This window comes from Nicotiana tomentosiformis, chromosome 4, assembly GCF_000390325.3.
Source record: "Nicotiana tomentosiformis chromosome 4, ASM39032v3, whole genome shotgun sequence".
In the NCBI taxonomy this organism is placed as follows: domain Eukaryota; kingdom Viridiplantae; phylum Streptophyta; class Magnoliopsida; order Solanales; family Solanaceae; genus Nicotiana; species Nicotiana tomentosiformis.
Window position 1 is genome coordinate 113,842,898 of NC_090815.1, and position 24,874 is coordinate 113,867,771.

The window sequence follows — 24,874 nt, forward strand, 5'->3', positions numbered from 1 at the left end:
TTTCACACCAAGAGAGAAATGGAAATGTGTGTCCCAAAATCATGTCTTTATTATTATAGGGCAAAAAGTAGGTCATATAAGGCTAAAATTATGGGATTGCAAAAAACCATTTACTCATATAAGGGTCTGGTGTAGGGTATCCTTTTTAAGTCATCTGGTCCCAGATCCTAATCTCCTTTGCACATGCCCTCCGCTGGCTTCTTGCCCCGCCCAAAACTACTCCTTTTTGTATGATTTATCCCACTAGGACTTGTGTTCTTAGTATATTTTAGTCCTCTACTTCTTTTCTTTTTCTTTTTCTTGAATACATCCCTATATATTTTTATAATTACATCTTTAACCAAGCAATTTATAAGTAGGTGTTAGCACAAGACCAGTTTCAAATAACAATTGAGGTGGAACCAGAATTTAAAGTTTATGGGTTTAAGATTCTAGTTCTTTTAAGTTTTTAGTTTATGAATTAATAATTTGTATATATTCAACAGATACCCCAACGCAATCCATATAAATTCCACGAATCCCTTGGTGGATAAATCTGACGACTAGAGTTGAATAAAAACTATTGAGTTGGACCGAACTCATAACTTATATTCTAGCTTGCCCCTGTATCTAAAGCAAGCTATTCAATTTGAGCAAAAGGGTGAAAGAATGCATAATCGCCATATAGGGTGGGACTTCTTCAGCCAAGTGGGCTAAGTATCCAAGAGTTCCACATTGGACAAAAAGTGGAGGTTTGGACAGCTTATAAGTTGTCCGCAACTCTTTATCTAATGAGTTAATTTTTGGTATCGAAGTTAATCATGTGACTGAGTGGTACCAAAGCAAGTCTCGTCTTGTCTTATTTCCAAGCCAGTGCCATAGTTGGTATGCAAACGTTCACCTCGTGACCTAACTTTTGGGTCGAAGTTAGGCGAATCCGTAGTAAGAAACTACAATTCTGAGTGAGAGATATTGGGAGACTTCTTGACCTAGTCTTTTATCCAATTACTCCAAGTTCAAATAAGAGCAAGAAGTCAACTTCAATATCATAAGTTAAAAATTGGACGTATGTTATATGATAATTGATACAAAGGTAAAAGAATGGTAGTTTGCACCTTTTTCAAATATTGCATTGACTTTTAACCAGTAAAGAGTGACGATGCAAATTATGGGCAATGCAGCAAAGAACTTGGCTTTGCCAATCCTCTGTGGTCCCTTGAGAAGATTAAGGTTAAGATTTGTCACTCACTTGCAAAATTTTCAAACTCTCCTTTACTCTCACAAGTCACAAGAAGACAATTTAACATCTTTTTTCAATCGTGACCCCCAAAAGCCAGCTAAAGACAAACATCCAAGTCCACATCAATGGAGTCAAATCTTCCATACCTTATTATGGAATGGGAAAGTCCCCTTTACTACATAAAAAAGAATATTCATAGGTTAACCTTCATATCTAAAACTGGTTTAGGGAAGATCTTAACTTCTTCAATATACATATTTCCATGATTTCAATAACACTTCTAGACAATGAAGATTAATAGCCTGCTTGATCAAACTTCTCCTGGAGTCAAAAGTATTTTTTTTTTTTTCCAAAAAGTATTTTTTTCCCCTCAACTTGAGGTCTTTGGCTAAGCTTTTTAATGGGAGAAATTAAGTGTATTTGGAAAGAAGCAAAAACAGTTTTTGAGAAATAGAAAAAAATAGTTTTTTCCCAGAAGCAGAAGCAGAAGCAGTTTTCACTTATCTTCTTACTAAAAATACCCTTACCAAAATATAGTAGTATATACCAATAATCTACCTATTTTAAACATAGTACTTAGAATATTAATGTATAAGTAAATTTTTTTATTTTTAGGATAACTTTCTAATATATATAGTGACTTATGGTATAAATGCTTTTGTATTTGTTGAATAATTTTTTAATATATTTAAATCATCTTAAAATAGTTAAAGTACTTTTCAATTTTATTTTTATATTTTACTTAAATAAAATAAAAAGATTAATTATTTTCTTAATAATAATTTTTAAGATTATTTATTTGCTTATATAATATTAACTATTAAATCAATCTTTTCATGTCTTTATTTGTAATTTGATACTTAAAAATATTTTTTGAAATGCTCGGCCAAACACAAATTATTGTTCAAAAGTACTTTTCAGATTGACTAGCCAAACCAAAAATATTTCTCTCCATAAGTATTTTTTAATTTTTTAAAATAAGCTAATTTTTTCAGTTTGGCCAAACATGGTGTATAAGTGTATCCAAATGATTTCTCGACACTAGGGGACAAGAATGTTAACAGTATAAAAAAATGCAAAAAAGGTAAGTACATACAGTATTTAGCAGGAAAGTAGTAGAATGGGACATCCTTTAATTAATTGGACACGGGAACAGAAAGCAAATTCAACGAGTATACTATTATAAGAAAAATTAAATTATGGTGGATGTCAATTCTTCCTCCATGATCTTCTCAAATGCTTAATAACATATTTAATGACATATTTTTATGCTTAATGATATATTCAATGACATATTTTTCTTCACTTTTCATGCCTATATAAAGGCCTTGTAATAAATAAGAAAATACATACAATTGAAGAAGAAATACTTTTCCTTCTCTCTATCTTTATTTCGTGTTCATGTTTTACTAAATTACTTTTATTTCATAACTTGTTCTTGTTTATGTTTTACTAAATTGCTTTTATTTCATAACACGTTATCAGCACGACTGTGCTCCCATTTTCGTACACCTCCATATAGGCATAGACTGTGCTTTGTGTTTGCTATCCTTATACCAACAATTCTGTGGCTATCAAACAAAATAAAGATAGAAGCCAATGGGCTGGATACTAATACAAGATAAGTTTTCATCTTTCTAGCTTATTCATATTTTTATTTTTATCTTCCACTAATCTCAAAATTTTTCTATTTTGCCATGATAACTCACAATAAGCTTTTAGTATTTTATTTCCATTTTGTTATAGCTTGAAAGTGTGTGAGCCCTGCATTGACAAGTATAGTTTTTGCTTATTCTTTCTTGAAGTCTGATATGAATTTTTAGTCATCGTTTGGCTATCCTTCAAGGGATCTATTCATGAACCAAATCAAAATGCATGAATATATATTTTGTAATTAAGTTTTGAAACAGATACTCTCTACTCAATTCTTTAACTTATATTTAACGTGTTGAATAGTGCTTACATATACGCGCGCAGATATCAGACAATCAATGTGCCTTTTACCCTTTTCACGCTAAGATGAATGTTACTATGGTAATATTTAATGAATAGAACTAAACTGGTACTATTCCTGCATAGTTGGTTAAATGCATAAATAAATAAACATAATATTGTGGCAGGATAGTTGTAAGCATAATAGATATTCTGATTTACAGCCAATCTTAACCTTTGACTATCATCTATAATCCATATATTGTGATGTGAATTGGATCGCATATGTAGATACTGGAAGTACTACAGGAATTATACATGTGCTTCCAAGTCCTAGTCTTTATTCTTACTTTATTGATTTGGTTTATCGTTTACAAAATTGGTAAGTATTCTAACAAATTATCTAGTATTTATTTGAATGCACTTCTATTTGGATTCACGTAAATCTAAAAGTGATAACACTTAGAAGGAATGAAACGTTTTCGTCCTACAACGTTAAAAAGTGCTTATATTTTTAAATCTTGTTATAACTAATTTGATTTATGTTTCTGACCACAAGATTGATAATTTAATCTTATACTTTGGCCTATTATGCAACTAGTTAAGACATATTTAACTTTTGGTGCACTATAATGATAAGAGTTGGGTTTGAGTCCCAACACATCTTGCCTAACATACCTTTATATGGGTAAGACATTGGATTTGAGTCACAATGCACAGTATCAATGAAAGAATCATGAAGCCCTCCCTACTTGATATGCTCCATTCAGTGAAGCGAATGTAGCAACAATATATGAAAAGTTTGAAAGACGACAAAATAATTTTTCATGACTGTATGAATGTATGAAGACATGGAAAGGGACGAAATAATAATTTATCGTCATTATGGTAACTATAAAAGGAGAACAATAAGGGTTCTCAATGTAATCCTTCAAAAATGTGAAGGAAATATTTACCATCAAAATGATATAAAAAATTTATAAAGCATGTCACAATAATTATACTTCATTATTTTTTAAGAGAATGTGACTTGTGATAAGCATTGAGAATGCAGACTCATTCCTGAAGGTGAATGTAGCAGTATGTGATAAAAATAATGAATAAAGACGTGCAATGCATGATTGGATACATACCACAACTCACCTCTAAGGGAGGTTTGAGACAAAGAAAGATAATAAATATTACTGTGTAGTTACATGAATATATCATTGGTCGCATACATGTGATACGCCAAAAATATTTTGTCATGCCTTATGAAAGTTATTAAAAGCAAAATTAAAGCAAGAAATTATTTTGCTTATGATGATTTTGAACATGACAATTATTATGATATTGGAGACATTCATTATATGGATGGTGTGACAAAAGATCTTGTAGTACAAAAGTAGTTAAGAGCTCTGAAAGAACTAATTTGTTACTAACAAGATGAATCAAATTGTTCATGACATTAATATTGTAGTAAGTTTCAAAAGAAACAGTTTGATTTACAAATATATTAGCCAAAGTAGTTGGCATATTGAGACTATAAATGAAAAGAAGATTGAATATCTTTATATTACTATAATCATACCGGGTAAATATGAAAGGTTACCTGACTTTTCTTCTATTTGTACTACACAAGTATAAGCATGATGATGCAATCACAAGCCACAAGTAAGCTAGAGGTTTACTGAAATAAATATTAGTTGGCATGACTAGTTGACCATCTCGGTTCAATTAAGATGCGAACGTTTAATTGAAAATTACACTGGCATATATTGAAGAAATATAAGATTCTTCAATAATTGTGCTGCTTATTCTCATGATATACTAGTTAAGGTTGGGATTGAATCCCTTGATTTCTGGAACGAATAAAATGTGATAAATATATGAGCCCAGTCACCTTCCATGTGGACCGTTTACTATTATATGATTTTAATAGATGCATCTATTCCATGATAACATGTTCATTTGTTATCAACTTGCAATTTGGCTTTTGCAAGATTGATTGCTCAAATTATTAGAGCACAATTCCAGAATATAAATTATGATGATTTATCTTGATAATACTGGTTTAAATTCAAGTTAGTTTAGCAGAAATTGTATGCCTCCAATTATATCTAACCCATTGGTTATGAGAACAAAATTGCCAAAATAAAATTTGGTATGTGATGTATTATTTAATATACAACAGCACTTGTACGCATCTAGCCAAGTTATGATAAGTTCTCCCTATCACAATCGATTCAGGGTCAGGAACCAAATAATTTCCATCTAGAAATATGAATGTGCTATATGATTTAATTGTTCCACCACAATGTACAAAGATGGATCCCCAAATAAGGCTAGGAAGTTGTGTTGGTGATCCCAAGAATAGGGGAGAAAATTGACAGCTGAAAAAGTAATGCATGTAATGAATTATTATGAGTACATCTAGATCCTCGTACGAGAAAATGTGAACTTGAAGTTCAAGTGATAATTCATTTGCAAAATATTGCCAGGCGTATTTGCTGACCCAAAGCTAAATGTCATATTCAACTGCTAATGCTCCAAATAAAATAAAATTCATAATGAATAGAGTCTATGGCATGCATGAAGCATAATAGACTAATCGGTTCTAAAGATAAAACTCCTTGAAGAAGGAGATGAGCAAATGTTCAAGATGGTCATAATAAGGAGGCAAGTGCTCTAAAAGAGTACCACGACATAACATTTCATAAGACCTCATGGGAGAGGCTCAGGTACCTGAAAATAATAAGATAAAGAGATCTCAATAAGTTATGTCTTTATTGGGTAATAGTAGGACCGATATAAAATGATCGTCGACGATATTGTTAATATAATGTAACGCTCAATATTATTAATATTAACAAGGATCTTGATCTCAAATCTGTCATAAAATTTGGACAGTTTGGCCAAATGAAAAATACGCAATGAAAATTGATTACACCTGAAAAATATGAAGTTGGACGGATAGTCCCAACACCTGAAAGTATAAAGCCAGTGGAGGTATAAATGTGTTCTTGTGCGGAAAAAAAGGTCAAGTCAATATACATAAAGACGACTTGTGTCACAAGAAGATTTATAAATATCCTGGCATATAGAGACATGTTCTCCTGTGGTGGATGTCGCCATTTCAGGTTTTAATCTGGCAATACAAGAAAAACGTGATATGCGTATAATGGAAATCATTGAAGGATTTAAATTGTTCTGAAGCGTATTAAGGTTTCTAAGAAATTTATTAAATAAAGCTTCAAAAATTCTTATACGGATTGAAACAATCAGGGCGCATGTGGTATAATCGCCTGAGTGAGTACCTGTTGAAAGAAGGGTACAAGAATGATTCAATTTGTCCTTGTGTCTTTATAAAAAGATATGAATCTAAATTTGTTATAATCACCATGTATGTTGATGATTTAAATATCGTTGGAACTTCTAGGGAGCTTTCTAAAGCAGTAGACTATTTAAAGAAAGAATTTGAAATGAAGGATATTGGAAAGACAAAATTTTGTCTTGATCTACAAATTGAGTATATGAAAGATGGAATTTTTGCTCATCAATCAGCATACACTAAAAAGATTATAAAGCGATTCTATATGGATAAAGCACATCCATTCCGACCTCATGAAAATAATGAAGAGTTTCTTGGTCCCGAAGTACCATATCTTAGTGCAATTGATGCACTGATATATCTTTCTAACATTACAAGGTTTGACATAACTTTTTCAGTTAATGTCTTAACAAGATATAGCTCTGCTCCTACAAGGAGGCATTGAAATGGAATCAAACACATATTGCGGTATCTAAAAGGGACTACCGATATGGGATTATTTTATGGCAATGATTATAGTCCCGATCTTGTTGGTTATGCCGATGCTGGGTATTTATCTGATCCACATAAGGCTCGATCTCAAACAAGCTATGTGTTTACATATGGAGGCACTGCCATATCTTGGCGATCAACTAAGCAATCAATCGTGGCTACGTCATCTAATCATGTTGAGATAATTGTTATTCATGAAGCAAGTCGAGAATGTGTATGGTTGAGGTCTATAATACACCTTATTCAAGACAAATATGGTTTGAAGTGTGACAAATTACCCACAATTTTGTATGAAGACAATGCAGCATGCATAGCCCAATTGAAGGGAATATTTATAAAAGGGGATAGGACAAAGCAAATTTCACCGGAGTTATTTTTCACGCATGATCTTCAAAAGAATGGTGATATAAATGTGCAACAGATCTGTTCAAGCGATAATATGGCTGATTTGTTCCCAAATCTCTACCGACGTCAACCTTCAAGAAACTAGTGTACAAGATTAGGATGCGAAGGCTCAAGGATGTGAATTGATGCTCTCATCAGGGGGAGTTAATACGTGTTGTACTCTTTTTTCCTTACAAGATTTTTGTCCCACTGAGTTTTCCTTGCAAGGTTTTTAACGAAGCAACCAAAAGGCGTATTTCTAAACATGTGTACTCTTTTTCCTTCACTAGAATTTGTTTTCCCATATGGTTTTTTTCTAATAAGGTTTTAACGAGGCACATTATCTATGGACATCCAAGGGGGAGTATTATAAGAAAAATTAAATTATGGTGGATATCTACTCTTCCTCCATGATCTTCTCAAATGCTTAATGACATATTCAATGACATATTTTTATGCTTAATGACATATTCAATGACATATTTTTATGCTTAATGACATATTCAATGACATATTTTTCTTCACTTTTCATGCCTATATAAAGGCCTTGTAATAGATAAGAAAATACATACAATTGAAGAAGAAATACTCTTCCTTCTCTCTATCTCTATTTCTTGTTCATGTTTTACTAAATTGCTTTTATTTCATAACATATACAATTTTTTTTAAGTAACAATAAACAATATACTTCTTAATTCAAAAGGCACTATATATTTTTAATTATTTCTTAATTTATGTAGAAAAAGAAAAGAAACCTATAATTATAAGGGGGAATAGCTGTTTTGGTCCTTGTGTTATTGCCTGATTCTGGTTTTGGTCCTGGTGATATCTCACATAGCACATTTAACCTTTAATTTACCAAAGTGAGTGATTATAGTCCTTTTACTAATAAATGTTAACACTGCAAACAGAACGTTTACTACTACAGAGGGTAATTTGGGTATTACATCCAAGAGCATATTAAGAAACCTAATTTTACAAAAAATTTAAGAACCGTGATAACTTTTGTTCTTTCTTGATAAATTTGCTGAGCTTAAAAAGTATATAATAAAAGGAATACTGATTTTTTGAGTACATTTCTTGTGCATAAGAACGAAGGTATTATGGTGCTTCTGTAATCACTGATAATGTTTTTGATAGGTTTGATTCATTGTAATGGATTTTGGCATTTGATTTACATTAGTGAATTTGATGGTGGATTGAAATTTTTCTATGGCCATGAAGTTACGGACATCTGGTGTTGTATTTGCACTAATGTTAGAGTTTTTGATAGACGATAATAAATATTTCTCTGAAATAATAACAAGAAATCAGATTCTGGTTTTGAATGTATTCCATGTGTTCTTGGAATATTTTTATCTTTATTTTTTATTAAATTTTTTTTTAGAAAAAAACGAAAAATCAATATTGAAGTTTTGAAGATGTATCCAAGAAGCATTCGATGGATTTGCCTTTGTTATATGAGGTTGCCAATGCTATGTGCATATATATTTTGGTCAGTGGTGTTACAGATACATGGCATACATCCATGGAAGCTTTGGGATAGTGGAATAGCTACGGAAAAACAAGTTAAGATTGTAGCAGTAATACCCAAATTACCCTCCATAGTAATAAACATTATGTTTGCAATCTTAACTTCGGTTAGCAAAAGGAATATAATCAATCACTTTGGTTAATTAAAGGTTAGATGTGTTAAAGTGAGATATTACAAGGACTAAAACTGATTTTAGACGATAACACGGGGAATAAAACAGCTATTTCCCCTAATTATAATGTATAATTGTATTACCATTTGTGTGTCTAAATCAAGAAGGGTATATAGGCATCTGAATAATAAATGTGGAAATAGACCTAACAAGAAGGGGGGACTATCGTTCTCAGAGTGACAGCCAAAATTTACCATTTACGCACAAAACAATCTCGTTATGTCCTTTGGGGAAAAACTGAATATGGGCAAAAGATTTTCAGAAAATTGTTTCTACGTAAACTATTTCTCAGTTAGTTTCAATCTGACATGTCACAAACATTGCCAAAATGTTCTTTTAAGTTAGTAGTACTACCACTTATTAGCCCCCCTTTCTATCTACTGCATATATGCAAACTTCTTTTTTTTTCCTATAGTTACTGTTTTGTTTGTAAAAGCGTAAAAATGCTTTATCATTTCTTCTTGTGGTTGAACTTTACTGTATACTGTTTCAAATTATTGTGCTACAAACAACGGTCACAATTTGACATCAGATTGATGTGTGTCTAATGTTGAGGGCCGTTTGGTATCTGTCGAAATTCAGGTCAAGATTAGTCGCCGCGTTTAAATATCGTGTCTCACATTTTGTTATGAAGTAGTACTTGATAACTTGAAAATTTTTACATTTCTATTTTATCAGATTTAATTTTATCGTACTGCTAACAGCTAAATCTTTGATTACGGGACCAAAATCCGTTGTCTTGTCACTTGGTCATGCACATGGCTATAAACTCTAGTGTCGGAATTTGAATAGCTCGGAGGCAAAAGCGGGAATTTAACCAATGAGATTCAAAAAATAAAAAAGTAAACACGCAAAAAAATTTAAAAAAATTCAACATTTAATATATATATATATGAAATAAAAATTTAACCTTATATATGGTGTAATTTTTGTTCAAAATTGAGGTCAATGGGAAATAGAGGAAAAAATAAAAAAAAAATTCTCCTTTACAAAGCAACATTGTCCCATATTGGAGGAGGAAAACTCATTTGCTGAGTATATATATGATTACCCTTCCTCTAGCTCTTAAAGAGTTGAGAAGAAGGTAAGCCTCGCAACGTCGTTGTTGCTCGCTCGGTTTAGGCTTTGCCTTCGGTCAAATGATTTGATTGATTAATTTTTCGGACCAAATTTATTTGTTAAAAATAAGTTTCCTTCCGATTTGTTGGAGTCGGAGCTTCACAATTTCCAGAAATTAATGATGATTCGAAGAAGAATTGCAAAGTAAAGGAAGCTGAAATTGTGAAGAAGACCGACACAAATGAGGTTGATGAGTTCTGTCCAAACAAAATAGATGCATAAGATATTTGGAAGCTTCAGGATTTGACGAGATGAAAACGCGTGTCCTCAATCCAACGGACACAACTGAAAAACTTTCACAACTGGGTATTACTAGTTGATTGGGCTCAATGTGTTATTATTTCAAATGGATCCATTTTCCATTAGGCCCAATTCGTCTGAAGTTTCTTGGGCCTACTAGAGGAGAAAAGAAGATTGTGTGTGTAGATTCTTTCCTTGTAGATAAATGATCACTTTCTGTATTTATCTTATAAGTTGTTATGGAGTAGCTAATAATCATAGGCCAAGTGACATAGTTAGTTATAGAAAGATTCTTTCTTCTTTGTATATAAAGACAAGTACTGTACATAGTTCATCATCAATACACAAAAAATTCTCTTAATGACTATTTCATTCCTTTATTCTCCTAACATGGTATCAGAGCTTTAGTGCTCGATCCTTCTTCAATCTATCTAATTTTCTTTTCTCTCCTTTGTTGTGTTTAACTCAACCATGGGAGACCAACTCGAGCTCAATTCACCATCTGTGATAGAAACAAGCTCTCCTCAAATGACAACAGTCGGTGCTTCACCAGCTGGTTCTGTATTTCTTGACTCCTCTCATCCCTTTTACCTTCATCCTTCAGATTCACCTGGCATGCTTCTTGTTAACAATGCTTCTGATGGAAAAAGATATGGGGGTTGGAGAAGGGGAATGCTCATAGCCTTGTCTGCAAAAAACAAGGTAGGGTTCATTGATTGAACCTTCCTTCAACCCAAAATCTCTTCTGATGATTTCAAATCTTGGACCCGTTGTAATGACATGGTCATTTCTTGGCTATTGAACTCTCTTTCTAAAGCAATAGCTGAGAGTGTTCTATACTCCAAGACAACCAAGGACATCTGTGATGAGTTTGAAGAAAGGTTTTGTCAGAGTAATGGACCACAACTTTATCACCTATAAAAGGAGATGACTGAGTCAACACAGAAAAATTTAGATATAGCAGGATACTATACTAAGCTGAAAAGGCTCTGCGATGAGGTGGACAGCCTGGTTGTGTGTCAAGTGTCAACACTGCACTTGTCCCTGTAGTTGTGATGGTAAAATCAAAAACTTCAAATCTCAGCAAGATAGCAGACTCATTCAGTGACGCATATGCAGCAGCCAGAAGCAATCTACTTATGCTATCACCATTGCTTTCAGTCAATCATGCCTACTCTTTGCTCATCAGAGATGAGAAGCAAAGAGAAGTATATATTTCTCAACATCCAGCTGAAAGTGCCTTTGTTGCTGCTCAACAGTCCTATGGAGCAGGGGCGGATGTAGCATATACTGTGCGGGTTCAATTGAACCCATAACTTTCGACGCGGAGTGAAAATTTATATGTAAAAAATTATTAAAATTACAAAAATAATAGAGATGAACCCATAACTTTAAAAATATAATGGGTTCAATGCTAAAAATTTTAAAAGTTGAACTCATAGAGTTTAAATCCCGGATCCGCCTCTGCTATGGAGGACATAAGATTACCTCTGCTAAGAAATTCACCAAAAAAACAAAGAAAGGAACTCAGTTCTGCAACTATTGCAAGAAGCAGAATCACACTATTGAAAACTATTATAGATTGATTGGTTTTCCTTCAGATTGAAAGAGTAATGCCCAAACGTTTTTATTTTTCCGTTTTATTTTGCGTAAATAGCCATTTACGTAATAGTCGTTTTACGCAAACAGTCATCTGAAAGAGTTGCATCTCTTCGTTTGAACCCAACCCCTTGTTAGCTATAAATACTAGGCCATTCCCTCAGATTTTTCCTATGAAAATTCTGAAATCTCTTCTTCCTTTCTGCATTGCTTTCTTACAAAACAAACAAAGTAAGTGTGATTCACTACCGTCATTTTTGTTCGCTGAAACACTTGGGTTTGAAGTATCGCTACATTAATGTGTAATTCGTTCTATATTGGGAGAAAATAATTCATAACTTTGGATATAAGGAGGAGATTAAGTTCCTTAAGGAAACATTGTGAATTCAGTGGACTCGAATTGATTTCTGCTTCTTTTACATTTTCTGTTTTATGTTATTTTTCCTTCTCAAGAATTATTTTACGAATACAAAATACTAACAATTTTCAGCGAAGGGAGTTCGGCTGAAACCTCTTTCGCCCACCTAGTTCCACCCCTGCCAACAAAGAACAGTTCATGTGGAAGTATATCTACAATCCGTTGGAATAGCTCTCTTGTGACATACATTTTGTGATACACAAAAGTGTCTCCTAATGGAGTATTTCATAATATAATTTTTGTCAATTCTCATTTTCCCTCTATTTTCAACTCAACGATGTCATTTAGTTATATTTTAGTTTTGCTATTAAAATTTAGAAAAAGAAAAAGGAATATTCGGAAAGTAGAGCCAAAAAAAAAAAAAAAAGAGTAAAGTGGACCAGCATCGTACTGGATACTGACTTGGCTTAGTCCATGGACACACGTGTGCTGTTCCAAAGCCATGTGCTTCAGTATCTTGTGTCAATCAAAGGTTTCCTTTTTAACTCCTTCGGCCATATACTTATTTCAATATTAAATCCCAAAATTCTTTGAAGAGATTAATATGACCCCAATTAATAATTGGATACGTACGCTTTCGGCCCTGATATCCGGAATCTAGATTCATTATTTAATTCACTGTCCCCATGACAAAACAAATTTCTCCATTATTTAACGTGGCAAATAAATTTAACTAAGAGGGGGATTTGATTTGGTTGTGGTTAGTTTACAAAAAATTAGGTTTTGGAAAAGTTCCTCAAGACTATTTTGGGAAAAAGTTTGTGTTGCTACTGCGAATTACTCTTTGATAAAATGTTTTTGGAGAATTGCTATGGAGTAGTAGTTTTTGCAAAAACTATATTTCGGTTTTCTTTTGTTTTTGTAAGATATTTTAGTTTGACTTCAAGAAACAAAGCAATATTTTTTTACTTGTGGTTTGATTTTTGTCTTTATATTTTATTTTATTGAAAACTAGGTTTTGGATAATAATGTGGTAAATTGAAATGTGTTTATAATCCTTTTTATTTTTGTCTTCAAACTAAAATAAAAATTGCTTTTGAAAACATACATGGTTACCGGTTGGTTTCAGCACTAAATTTAGTTTCATATATAAATGAACAAAAAGGTAGCCTGATACACAGCATCCTCCATTCATGCAGCGTCTATAGAAAGGACCGCACCTCAAGGGGTGTGATGTAGATAGTATATCGTAATGCAAGCATTAATGATTATTTGTACCTCTGTTTTAAAAGGCAGAATTGGGGCGAGCCCCGTGTAGATAGCATATCCTAATGCAAGCATTAATGATTATTTGTACCTCTGTTTTAAAAGGCAGAATTGGGACTCGCCCGGGGCTCGCCCCAGGGCGGAGCCCTCGTAAAACGCCCCTGGGCTTATGTGTGGGGCTTAGTTCCGTGAGACTTACGCCTCGGCCGTCGGGGCTTATGCCTCGGCCGTCGGGGCTTACGCCCCGGACACGCCCAACGCCCAGTGTACTGGGCTCGCCTAATAGAACTAACCTTGTAAATCCTCAATATTTTTTAATAAATCGTTAACTATTCAAAATTACTTTTTTAATCATAAATCATTAAGTTGAGAGTATTTTCTGCCATAATTTAAATAAAAATTATTGCACGTTATCCACTAAGACAACTATAATAGTAAATTATAAATAAATCTTTCATTTAAAAAGTATTTATTTATTAACTTTTGTTTTGTATTTATTATATAATAGTCCATAATTGTTTTTATAATTATTTTCCAAAATATTATTTTTTTCACGTTTACGAGATACAATACTTATTAATTTAATAGCTCAGTATTAGCTAGTAACTATTCACAAATAATTGGTTATCATGGTATTTTACGGTGAATTATGTCACTTTATTAACGTGTTGAAACTTAAAAATAAATAATGCTAGAGAATCATATTTAAATTGTTAATTATGTTTTTATATAAATTCTCTTTCAAATAGAAAGCATATTAAATAAAAGGAGTATTTTAAAACAAAATATCAAATTATAATATCGAAATTCTTTCGAGATTCATTACTCCTTAAGAGATCATATAAGATTTTGTATTGAATACATTACTTTTGATGTTTGAGTTGTAACGACGTTGCAGCTAATTTCCATATTATGATATATGTCATACTTTTTGTATTAGTCATAGTTGAATTATAATCCATAAATATTTTAAATAGATTATTTGTTATAATTTTGTGATTTTAATGTAATTTTTATAATTATTTTTTATTTAATACTATCTTAAAATTCGTACAATTAATAAAATTTAAAGAACCGTGAGACTTACGCCCCATGTTTTAGGGCTTACGCCTCGCCTCATCAGAGGTAAAACGCTTCGCCTCACGCCCCCACCCTTTAAAACATTGATTTGTACAACTCGAACTCGTGACCTATAAATCACACGAAGACAACTTTACCGTTGCTTCAAGACTCCCTACTTAAAGATATAAATGAACATTAACATCAATTGGTCATTCTTTATAAATTAGAAATTCATATATCCAAATATATATGGAACCTCATTCTTTGAAGGAAGTAACAAGACATGGAAAAGACTCATTATGATTGATATTAGCTTTAGACAGTTTTTACTATAAGGTGGCAATTTTAGAAAATTTTCACATGACACAAAGAATACAGTTTATGAAGGAAAACCAAACAAAGCTGTGAAGGCAATTTTTTAACTAATAAGGTGGGAAGAACCTATTAAGTTGGCATGGTAATTTATAGAACTCATCACTTCTAACATCTTTAGTATATACCACAAACTTGTCCCACCAATGTGAACCATTATCTTTTCGAGCTTCATCGTTACTAAAAGGAGGGTTCTATCCAAAAATACAGCAACTATAGCAGCTACCGTGCCGTGTGACATGAAAATGACAGACATTATGTCATTAAACTACACTTCAAGAAGAAGATCATTAGTACGAGGTTGTTTTATAACAATAATTCTTAAAAGTAATCGTGTTTAATTAGTGGATGAAGGTTGTGATTACCCATCTTGAATGTGTACGAAGAGGACCAGTTCCAGAACATAAGTGATGCTCTCTGAAGTACTGAGGTAAGGAAAATCCCATGAAAAGAGAATCCCAATATGAACTTTGTCCTAAAGCTGTTAAGGTTACGGAATTGGAGAAATCCAAGACCAGCAGAGGCTGCATTGAACCAATGGGCCAAATGATATTTGTCATTGGAGAAAGTTGCATCAACAAAATGGTAATTCCTAGTAAAAGAAAAAAAACAGGTCACTAATTACATTAATACATTAGCATTAGCATATAGAGAAAAAGAGTCTAATTTTGGTAGAAATACAACTAGTCACTCCTTTTTCATCAACTAATAGGATCTTTGAATCAATACATTAGTATTAGCAGACCTAAGATGGAGAAGAAAATCATATAACCAGCAGATATTTCGTTGACTCTTCAGCTTCCAACTCTTATCATTGCCATGAGACCAGCATTTCCCTTTAAAACTAGCTAAAGCTTAACCTGAGCAGTTTAGTTCTATGTCAACCTTATTTAACTGATGGTATGACATGAAAATTCAAGCACGGACGAGAGTGTTTGTTGCCATCTGTGCCTAAGTCGATCATTAGTAGGAGGAAATTTAGATTGAGAAAACATTATAGAGATCAGTGACAACAAAAACAGCATTTAGCAAAGTCCCTATCCCCGGCCAAGAATTGAAATTCACAAAGGTAAATAAAACTCGATACACAGAGGATATATAGAAGAGAACATCTTATCTCACCAGCCAGCCAATACCCATGGCTAATGACAGGTGGCACAGGTTTAGCGCTTCCATATCTTGCTGATGCAAGATATACACCAGTTGACTGCACAAAAAAGGACTCAAATTGAATACAAGACTAGATTTCACTATGAAAATGGAAGACCAGTGTACTGGAAATCGGGGAATCTCTCAAATTCTCTTTGAAGACAAGTGCGAAAATGGTTCTTCTTTACTTCACGCAACTTGCTTACATAATATAGTTATGGTGCCTAGGTATTTATAGGACTTCTCTAGCATGTACCTAGACTAGTACATGTACCTTAACTTAATACTACTGAACTTTTTCCTCTTCCTTAGTTCATGAACAGAACAATAAATGTACCCTTGAAATAATTTCCTAATACGCGAACTAAGATAATTCATGTATCACAAAAACAAAAACTTTTCTTCTTCCAACACAAGGTTCAATTTTTCAACAGGGTACCAAAAACAATTAAGAAGTTATTTCTTGCAGCCAACTTTTTTAGCAACATTAACTATGAAGACTGTACTACATACCAATAGCAAACAGATAAGTAAAGGATCAGAGACAGACCTCCACAGAAGCAGCAAAAGAAGCGAACACCATGGTAAAGCATCTCCAACTTTGAAGGTAGGAAACCCCCATTAGAATTGATATGATAACATGTCGATCCTGCATAAAACAATGGGAGTTGCAGCATGAGAGACAATTCCAGAGGCATGAAGAAAATTTCCCGAGAGATATAGGACCAAACTTGTTCAATTCAGTATTCAGTAGTTTGATAGACCAAAGTTTCTTCTATCCAAATCCAATAAGGTTTCAAGCAAATAATCAAATAAATAGGACTTGCACGCACCTTATTACTGTGAAAATAAGTGAAAGAACATGTCTCAGCCAGTTAAATCACTTAGATTTCATTCTACATATTCTACTTCTGAAAAGAAATTTCTTGGAAAATTTTGGTGGTCAAGAGAATTCTCACCAAGGAGATCCGGCAATTAGTCCAAGAGTACCAGTGCAACAATTTGCATTCTTGTATGCGCCACACCAGGTCAATATTTCCGCATAAAACCATACAATTGCAATAGAGAAGAGATTGCAAACCAATCACATACTGGGACCTCAATCTGAGATATATGTTGATAGATACTGCAAGACATTAGTACATTCAGAAAATCAATTATAGAAAGAGGAAAAACTTGTTTTTGTGCAAATATAAAAATAAAATTGCATGGTCAACCCTCAGGGGTTAGCCTGGTGGCAATTGACTTGAGCCTTGGGGTTTGCTCCCTTTCAAGATCTCAAGTTCGAAACCCACTGGGTGCAAACAATTTATGAGGGCCATCGGACTGGGTAAAACCTGAATTAACCGTGGTGCACTTGCGGGAAATTCCTTGCCGAGGGCCTGTGCACCCCCGGGATTAGTCGGGGCTCAAAGAGACTTGGACACCCGGTGCAAATCAAAAAAAAAAAAAAAAAAAAATAAAATTGCATGGTCATGCTTAATGTCTCAACAGACATATGAAAAAGTTATACATCAACAAGATTTTTTTTCTTAATCCTCCTCTGCACATGATTAAACAAAAAACAAACCACACACAATTGAAACAGTGTATCCTGGATCTTCTGAATAAAACTATGTTTATCAAGTATACCTGAATCCATGGGATACCAATTCAGAAACATTTGATCATGAAGAGTAAGCACCTATTCTAGAAAATGTATAGTTATAGAAAGACACATAGCCAAAGCTCAAATACATTTGCAGGAATTTTACTTGCCTGTGAGATTACAACGATGTCTAATACAGTGAGCAGCTTCACTAAGGTCACAAATAACAACAAACTTGTGAATCATTTAAGGTAAACTTTTAACTTAATACTCGGTTATATTTTAAGACTTAGGATATTCAATATGAATTAGGTTAGTAGAAAATTATACACTTGGTGTCGCGATCCAACAATTGAACCAACTGAACAATACTCAAAACATATATCTCCCATCAAGCAAATCCATAGGTAAATTTATCGTCTGCTCCTAACATGATATATTATGGTCTTCGTCCAATACATTTTTCACGTCTTCCAGAATCAGACATTATTGTCTTATATAATTCATAAATTTATACTACAATTTCTAAATTCGCTCTGAAAACTGAACCAGTTGATTTGCACAATTGAATAAGCATACCAATTTAGGACCGATGAAGCATTAAATTAATAATAACGGAATCAAACAAAGGAAAATAAGGATGGGTATTGACTCACCTCAAAAGCTTCACACATGCAGCAAGTTCCTAACTAGTTAATTTGGGAATCGATAATAGTACTCCGTTCGTCTTTGATTACTCCCATGTACTGCAACATGTTTCATTCTTTCTGGAATTTTCTTCAGATTGTGACACTGAAATATACTCAAACCTTTTATCAGACTCATAGCAGTTGTGGCTAGATGCCAGCTTTCTAGATTTTCAAGAAAATCCAGTCTAAGGGTCTCCAGCTGACCGAAACTGTTGCCCTCACAAGTAATTTTCTTTCCGTTGTAAGCCCATGATAACTCGAGATGCTTTAAGTTTGGAAACTTTCCCAGAATTGGCATTGGATCTTCCTTGAGTTTTGCAGACCCTAGGACTAACAGCGTGATGGATTTCGGCAGCTTGTTTAAATCAGCTAATTCTTCTATTCCCCCTGATAACCACAATCTGTGAAGGTTTTCACAAGAAGAAAGAGGTTCAAGGGGAGGAAAATTTTGACCATATTGGCAAACTAGCCACAATGTGGTGAGGCGTTTCAGACTGCCAATCGATTTTAGGGAGTAAGATTTCCTTATTCTTTCCATGCCCAACTCTTGAAGGTTGACTAAAGCGGCAGCATCAGTATCTTTCCACTGATCAGAGCGAATATATTTAAGAGTTCGTAGATTCGTAAGTTTGTCAACTTGCAAGGGGACCTCGTATCGAGCAACGAAATGCCTCAAATTTGTGAGCTGGGCAACCTGAGGAGGTAGTTCGCACGAGCAATGGTCAGTTATCAATGCTTCCAGTGTCTCTAGGCTTTTTAGTTTGCCAATGGAAGGTGGGAGTTTGAAAACATTGGTGTTAGACAAGCCTAAGAACTTGAGGTGTACCAAATCGCCTATAGTATGAGGTAGTTCATTCCTAGAAAAAACGATATTCTCCAAGTCCAGCACATATAGATGCTGGAACGTCGTACAGAACGTCATAAAATTTTTATCCTCCAAGTTCTTAAATTCTTTATCAAAGAACAATATTGACCTTACCTTCAATTTCGAAAGATCAAGCGAAAGATACCTTTGAGTTCGTGTATGAATAGCATGTCGATGACGAAATGGAATGCCCAAGTTTACTCTTGGATCATAAATATCAAACAAGTTAACCTCCATGGCTTTTTGTACAGCAAGATCCCGAAGTAGGTCGTGTATCCTACATGTAAGAATTTTATCGAAGAATGTCTCCGCCACTTGAATCAAGCTGCGACTAATTAGCTCATGTAGGAAGTTTTCAGCCATATCCTCCATATGTTCTTCTCTAATTCTTGGTATGAATCCCTCGGCCAGCCACAAATACATCAACTTTTCAGTGTCGATCACTTCATCTTCTTGGAAAATGCCAAAGTATAGAAAACATTGCTTGAGCTCAAATGACAAATCATTATAGCTCAATGATAGAATGTGATGGATCTCAATAGAGTCATTCTTCATATGCTGCCAAATGTGTGTCTTCACTTTTTGCCATTCGTCAACCCCCTTTCTGTGGGAAAGCAGCCCACCTAGTACCACAATTGCAAGTGGTAAGCCTCTGCACTTCTCCACCATTTCCTTAGCTAGCTTTTCCATTAACGGGGAGAACAAGTAAGTAGAACCCATCTTATTCTCTGGACATAGTTTCTTGCAAAAAAGGTCCCAACTTTCTTCTTTATTTAGAAAACGAAGTTTATGGGAGAAACCTTTGTCATCGACTCTTTCAGCCACGTCCTCCTTTCGTGTTGTAAGGATAACTCTACTGCCATTGTTGTTATCTGGTAAGGCTCTTTTCAGACTCTCCCAAGCTTCTCGATGCCATACATCATCAACCACCACAAGGTATTTGCGCTCTTTCAATTGATCACGGAGGTGAGTTTCTAGATCTCTCTCAGTCATCTCCTTCAGCATTTTTAATGTTTCTTCATCGCAACCTTGTATAGATTTTATGATACTCCGAAGGAGATCTGGGGTACTATACTGTTGAGAGACGCATATCCAAGCACGAGTGTGAAAGATAGCGAGTAGACTTGGGGAGTTATATAGGTTTCTTGCAAGAGTGGTCTTGCCTAACCCACCCATACCATAAATTGAAAGCACATTTCGGCGAGACTCCTTTTTGATAAGTTCATCAAGTAGTCTTTGAAACACTTCTCGAAAGCCAACAAAAAGTTGGTCTTAATCTGCATAGGACACTGCTCTTCTCAATGATCTTATTAACGTGGAAGACGGATCATTTGACCTATTACTTGGCCCTTCTCCAGCATTATTATTGATGTGAGTAATACCGTACGTATCTCTTTTTCGAGAGATATCCATGACTCTTTGCTTGAGAGATTGGATGTCCGTCCCAATGTTGTGAAAGTTGGCCTCATTCTGACAGATGCAAGCACAAGCCTTAAGACGATCAACAAATCCAGCATTGCCATCATTAAGTCCCCCATCCAAACTGTATGTTTCTAAGATGGCCACTGCTTCATTAGCAACAGAGGTGATTTCAAATATCCATTGTTGCACCAGGTGATCTTCTGCTTGCTTCTTTTCGGCATCTTTGAGGAATGCCTGCATGAAAGACAGTTCATTTCTCAGCCAAAGCACGTTCTCTCTCAAACTTTGGCGCAGGGAAACTTCCTCAATGAGGAAATCTCCCAGTTTTTGAACTGCATAGGACACAACTGCATCGACCATCTTGACTTTGACGCTAATTTTTTCCCTGTAAAGATAAATGATAGGCTAACAGTAGTAGTATTATAGAAATGCCTCTTGCAGTGTAGTGATTGCTCGGTGGCTTCACCGTTCGTTTATATACAAAATTAAACCTTGAAGAAGAGTCGGAAATTTCCAGCTGGCTATGAAAGTCATAGCTATCATCGCTCAAGTTGTTCTCTTCATAATCATTCTTAGCGTGTAAGAATCTAGACTAAGTCACTGTTTCATATTTTGCCTGAATTAATTAGTGCTGAAAATAAAAAAAAGTCAGCAGTTTTAGAAAGATGTCAGAAGACTTCCTACGCATTTCGTTGTTTTCTCAAATTCTTTAGAAGCAACTTGGGATATTATTATGGAAGTTTTAATTAGTTTATGTCCTTAACCAATCATTATTAATTTGAGCCAAGTAGAAAAAGGCAAAGTGGGTGATTTTAAACATTGAAGGAAAACAAGTTGCTGGCCACAATCTGCCATAAACACAACGCGTATATCTTATACTAATTATTCGTGTCTATAAGTTAGTTAAACGTCCCAAATTCCCAATATATAATACTAATAAAACAAAATTCGAAATTTATTGAAAACTCCATGTTCATATAAAACAAAAGCAGCCTTTCGCCATCTTCTTCATTTTAAAAAAAATGAAATTACTAACGCTAGCTCCGTAAAAATCAGAAGACTCACCTTTTTCAGACTCCGCCATATTGGAGGAGTTGCCCCGGCTAGAAGAGCTGATCTTCACATGATGAACAAATTCAACAAAATATGGCTAACAAATTTGAGCATTTTGACTCCCAGAATGGAAAAGAAATTGAAACCCAAAGAACTGGCCATATTAATACTAGCTCTTGCGAAAACCTAAATTTCGATTTTTGTTTGTGTTTCTGTGAATATTTGCAGAGGACATACTACTGATGAGACGCGAGACGGAGGTAAGGCTAGATTGAAAATAGACTGTACTCTAAGCGTTTGGATATAGATTCGATGAAGTTGCCTAAAAAAAAAATAATTTTTGGAAGTTAAAGTCTTGTTTGGATGTTTATTTTATTTGGAAAAAAAATAAGTTTTATGAATGGAAGAAGAAATTTTACCCAAATGGAAATTTTTTTCCCCAAAACATGATCATATTTCATAAATAAATATTTGAAAAAATGAAACCCAAATCTACGGACAAACGGGAGCCAGTGTTTTAAAAGGCGTGGACGTAAGGCGGGGCGTTTTACATATGCCTCAGCGGGACGTAAGCCCTATAGGTATTTAATTTTTAATATTTTATAAAATAATATAATGACAGTTAATATTTATAAACAGGTAAAATTGCATAAAAATTGAAGAAAATTATATATATGTGTGCTCCGTCCCCACAAAAAACTAATCAAAACAATCTATTATACGTTACTTACAAGCACAAGTAATTTGAGTCTAAAAGAATAAAATTTTCTATATGGAGGAACAAAAAGGATGATTAACCGCAATTTGAACTTTGAATTTGCTGCTATGAAGAAAAATGTAGTTCTCTTTGTATTTGTTAAAAAAAAAATATTCTTTACTTTTGGGATATATTAGCACACTAGCGGACAAGATAAAAAATTAGAAAAATCATAAATTAGGGCTTAAATCAATAAAAAAGTCTTTACTTTTAAATTTAATACTTTTAAATTCTTTTTTAAACCTTTTGAGTAATTACCAAACTGACTTTTGAGAATTTGGGTGTTATATGAAAGATTAATTCAACAAATTTTATTTTAATTTGAAAAAGTCTTTGGGGCTTACTACTTACTAAAAAAACACGCCCTGAACGCCCCGGTGTATGCCCTGAATGCCCGGGCGTACGCCCCAAATTGCGAGGCGTACGCCTCTTGAGACTTTCGCCCCACACCATCGCCCTGGGGCGTTTTTGGTACGCCTCGCCCCAGGGCTCGCCCCAGAAACGCCTTTTAAAACAAAGACGGGAGCTAAATATTTCAGGTTGAACAAGATTAAAATAAAATACTTAAAGTGCAAGTTTAGTGACATTATTCAGGAGGCTGACGTGATAACGATGCTCCATTTAAAAATCATCCCCAAGAGAGGAAGTTTTAGGTACCTTGAGTCAGTAATTCAAGACAATGTGGAGATTGCATGGTGAATAAAATAGAGGCTAGCATCTGGTGTCTTGTGTGATAAGAACGTGCCACCAAGACTTAAAGATAAGTTCTATAGAGTAGTGATTAGACTGATTATATTGTATAAGCAGAGTGTTGGTCAGTCAAAAACTCTCATCTCGGGATGCTGAGATGAATATGTGGGCATACTAGGAGAGATATGGTCAGGAATAAAGATAATCGGGATAAGGTAGGCGTGACCTCCGTGGTGGACAAGATACGCGAAGCAAAACTGAAATGGTTTGGGCATGTGAAGCCCCAGTGAGGAGGTATGAGAGATTGACCATGATGGATCTGAGGAAAGGTAAAGGTATGCCGAAGAAGTATTAGAGAGAAGTGATTAGACAAGACATGACACATCTTCATATTACCGAGGAGATGACCCTTGATAGAAGGGTGTGGAGCAGGGATGTTCAAAACCGAACCATAACCGATAACCGAACTGCAAAATTGGCTTATTAGCTTGTTGGTATCGGGTTATCATATTAATAGTTGGTGAACGGATTGAAATTTTATAATTAACGGCTTATGGGCGAATTATTCAATTTTCTTATTTCATAAACTGTTAACCCGTTAAGAATTATTATATTTACACCATTGGGTTTGCATCTTGTCACGACCCAATTTAGGATCATGACCGGCACTTAGGAGCAAGTATCCCCAAGTAAGCCTCATCGGTATTTTACATAAAATCGGATAAAGTTTTTCCTATTTTTGGACTATCCCAAAAAATTTTCCGTCTCAAATCAACAACCAAACATCCTAATATCAATTCAAACGATAATGACTTTATCAATTAACCAAAACAAATATCTACCATTAATAGTCCACCAACTAACAACTAGAAATACTACTTTATCTGCAACTTTGATAAGAATGAGCGATACTCAACATAAGTCTATAATAACAAAAGAATACTCAAGACACTAAAAGAATGGTTATGGAGCAACTCTAAGAGTTCAAAGAAAAGACCATAACAATAAAGAAAATCTCCGCCCACGCGAACAAGTGCGAGGCTCACTAAGAACTATCAACATGTGCGCTCTAATTAACGAAATCCTCGCCCGCGTCAACTGCTGTCTCTGTAAAAAAAAATTAGCGGGGAATGAGTCGCTATCTCAGTGAGTAATAACACTTAACCACAATCGTTTTTATTAGGGACAAGTCAGAAAACATGCTTGTATATATTTTAAACAGAAAATATCATTAGAATACCCTTTCAGAAATAATAAATAATAATTAGTATCATCATGTTTTTCATATAATATAAATCAATTGATAATTCGGTAATAAACTCGATAAATACTGTGTAATATCAATATTCATGTTTGGGAGGTTTCAATGAATAGATCATGTAATCGGTATAACTGTGGACTTTTTCGTAAGAAGTCAAATATAATGATAGTCCCTACTCGAGGGAAATCGATAACGGTATGCTAGTTCTACCTTCCCACCAGCGAGAGCTATAACTGTACTTGATAATTACAAGGTGCACCAGGTCTAACGAACCCGCCGTTAGCTACGGGATCCTTCAAAGTCTACTCCCATTTATACTTGTCTCTGTAATCCGTATATAC

The 24,874-nt window shown here is 34.2% G+C and overlaps 1 protein-coding gene and 1 pseudogene across 1 annotated transcript; both read right to left on the reverse strand.

The window, feature by feature from the left end:
* Positions 1 to 14,966: 14,966 nt before the first annotated feature.
* On the reverse strand, positions 14,967 to 18,575 carry LOC104106948 (putative nucleobase-ascorbate transporter 10). Its single transcript, XM_070200179.1, has 6 exons — positions 18,453 to 18,575; positions 17,168 to 17,312; positions 16,759 to 16,857; positions 16,182 to 16,266; positions 15,425 to 15,651; positions 14,967 to 15,327 (listed from the first exon to the last, which is right to left on the reverse strand). Exons 2-6 carry the CDS (start codon positions 17,258 to 17,260, stop codon positions 15,106 to 15,108), a joined length of 726 nt encoding a protein of 241 aa, XP_070056280.1. The 5' UTR covers positions 17,261 to 17,312; positions 18,453 to 18,575; the 3' UTR covers positions 14,967 to 15,105.
* LOC104106947 (disease resistance protein RPP13-like) lies at positions 17,580 to 22,131 on the reverse strand (annotated as a pseudogene).
* Between the last annotated feature and the right edge of the window lie 2,743 nt (positions 22,132 to 24,874).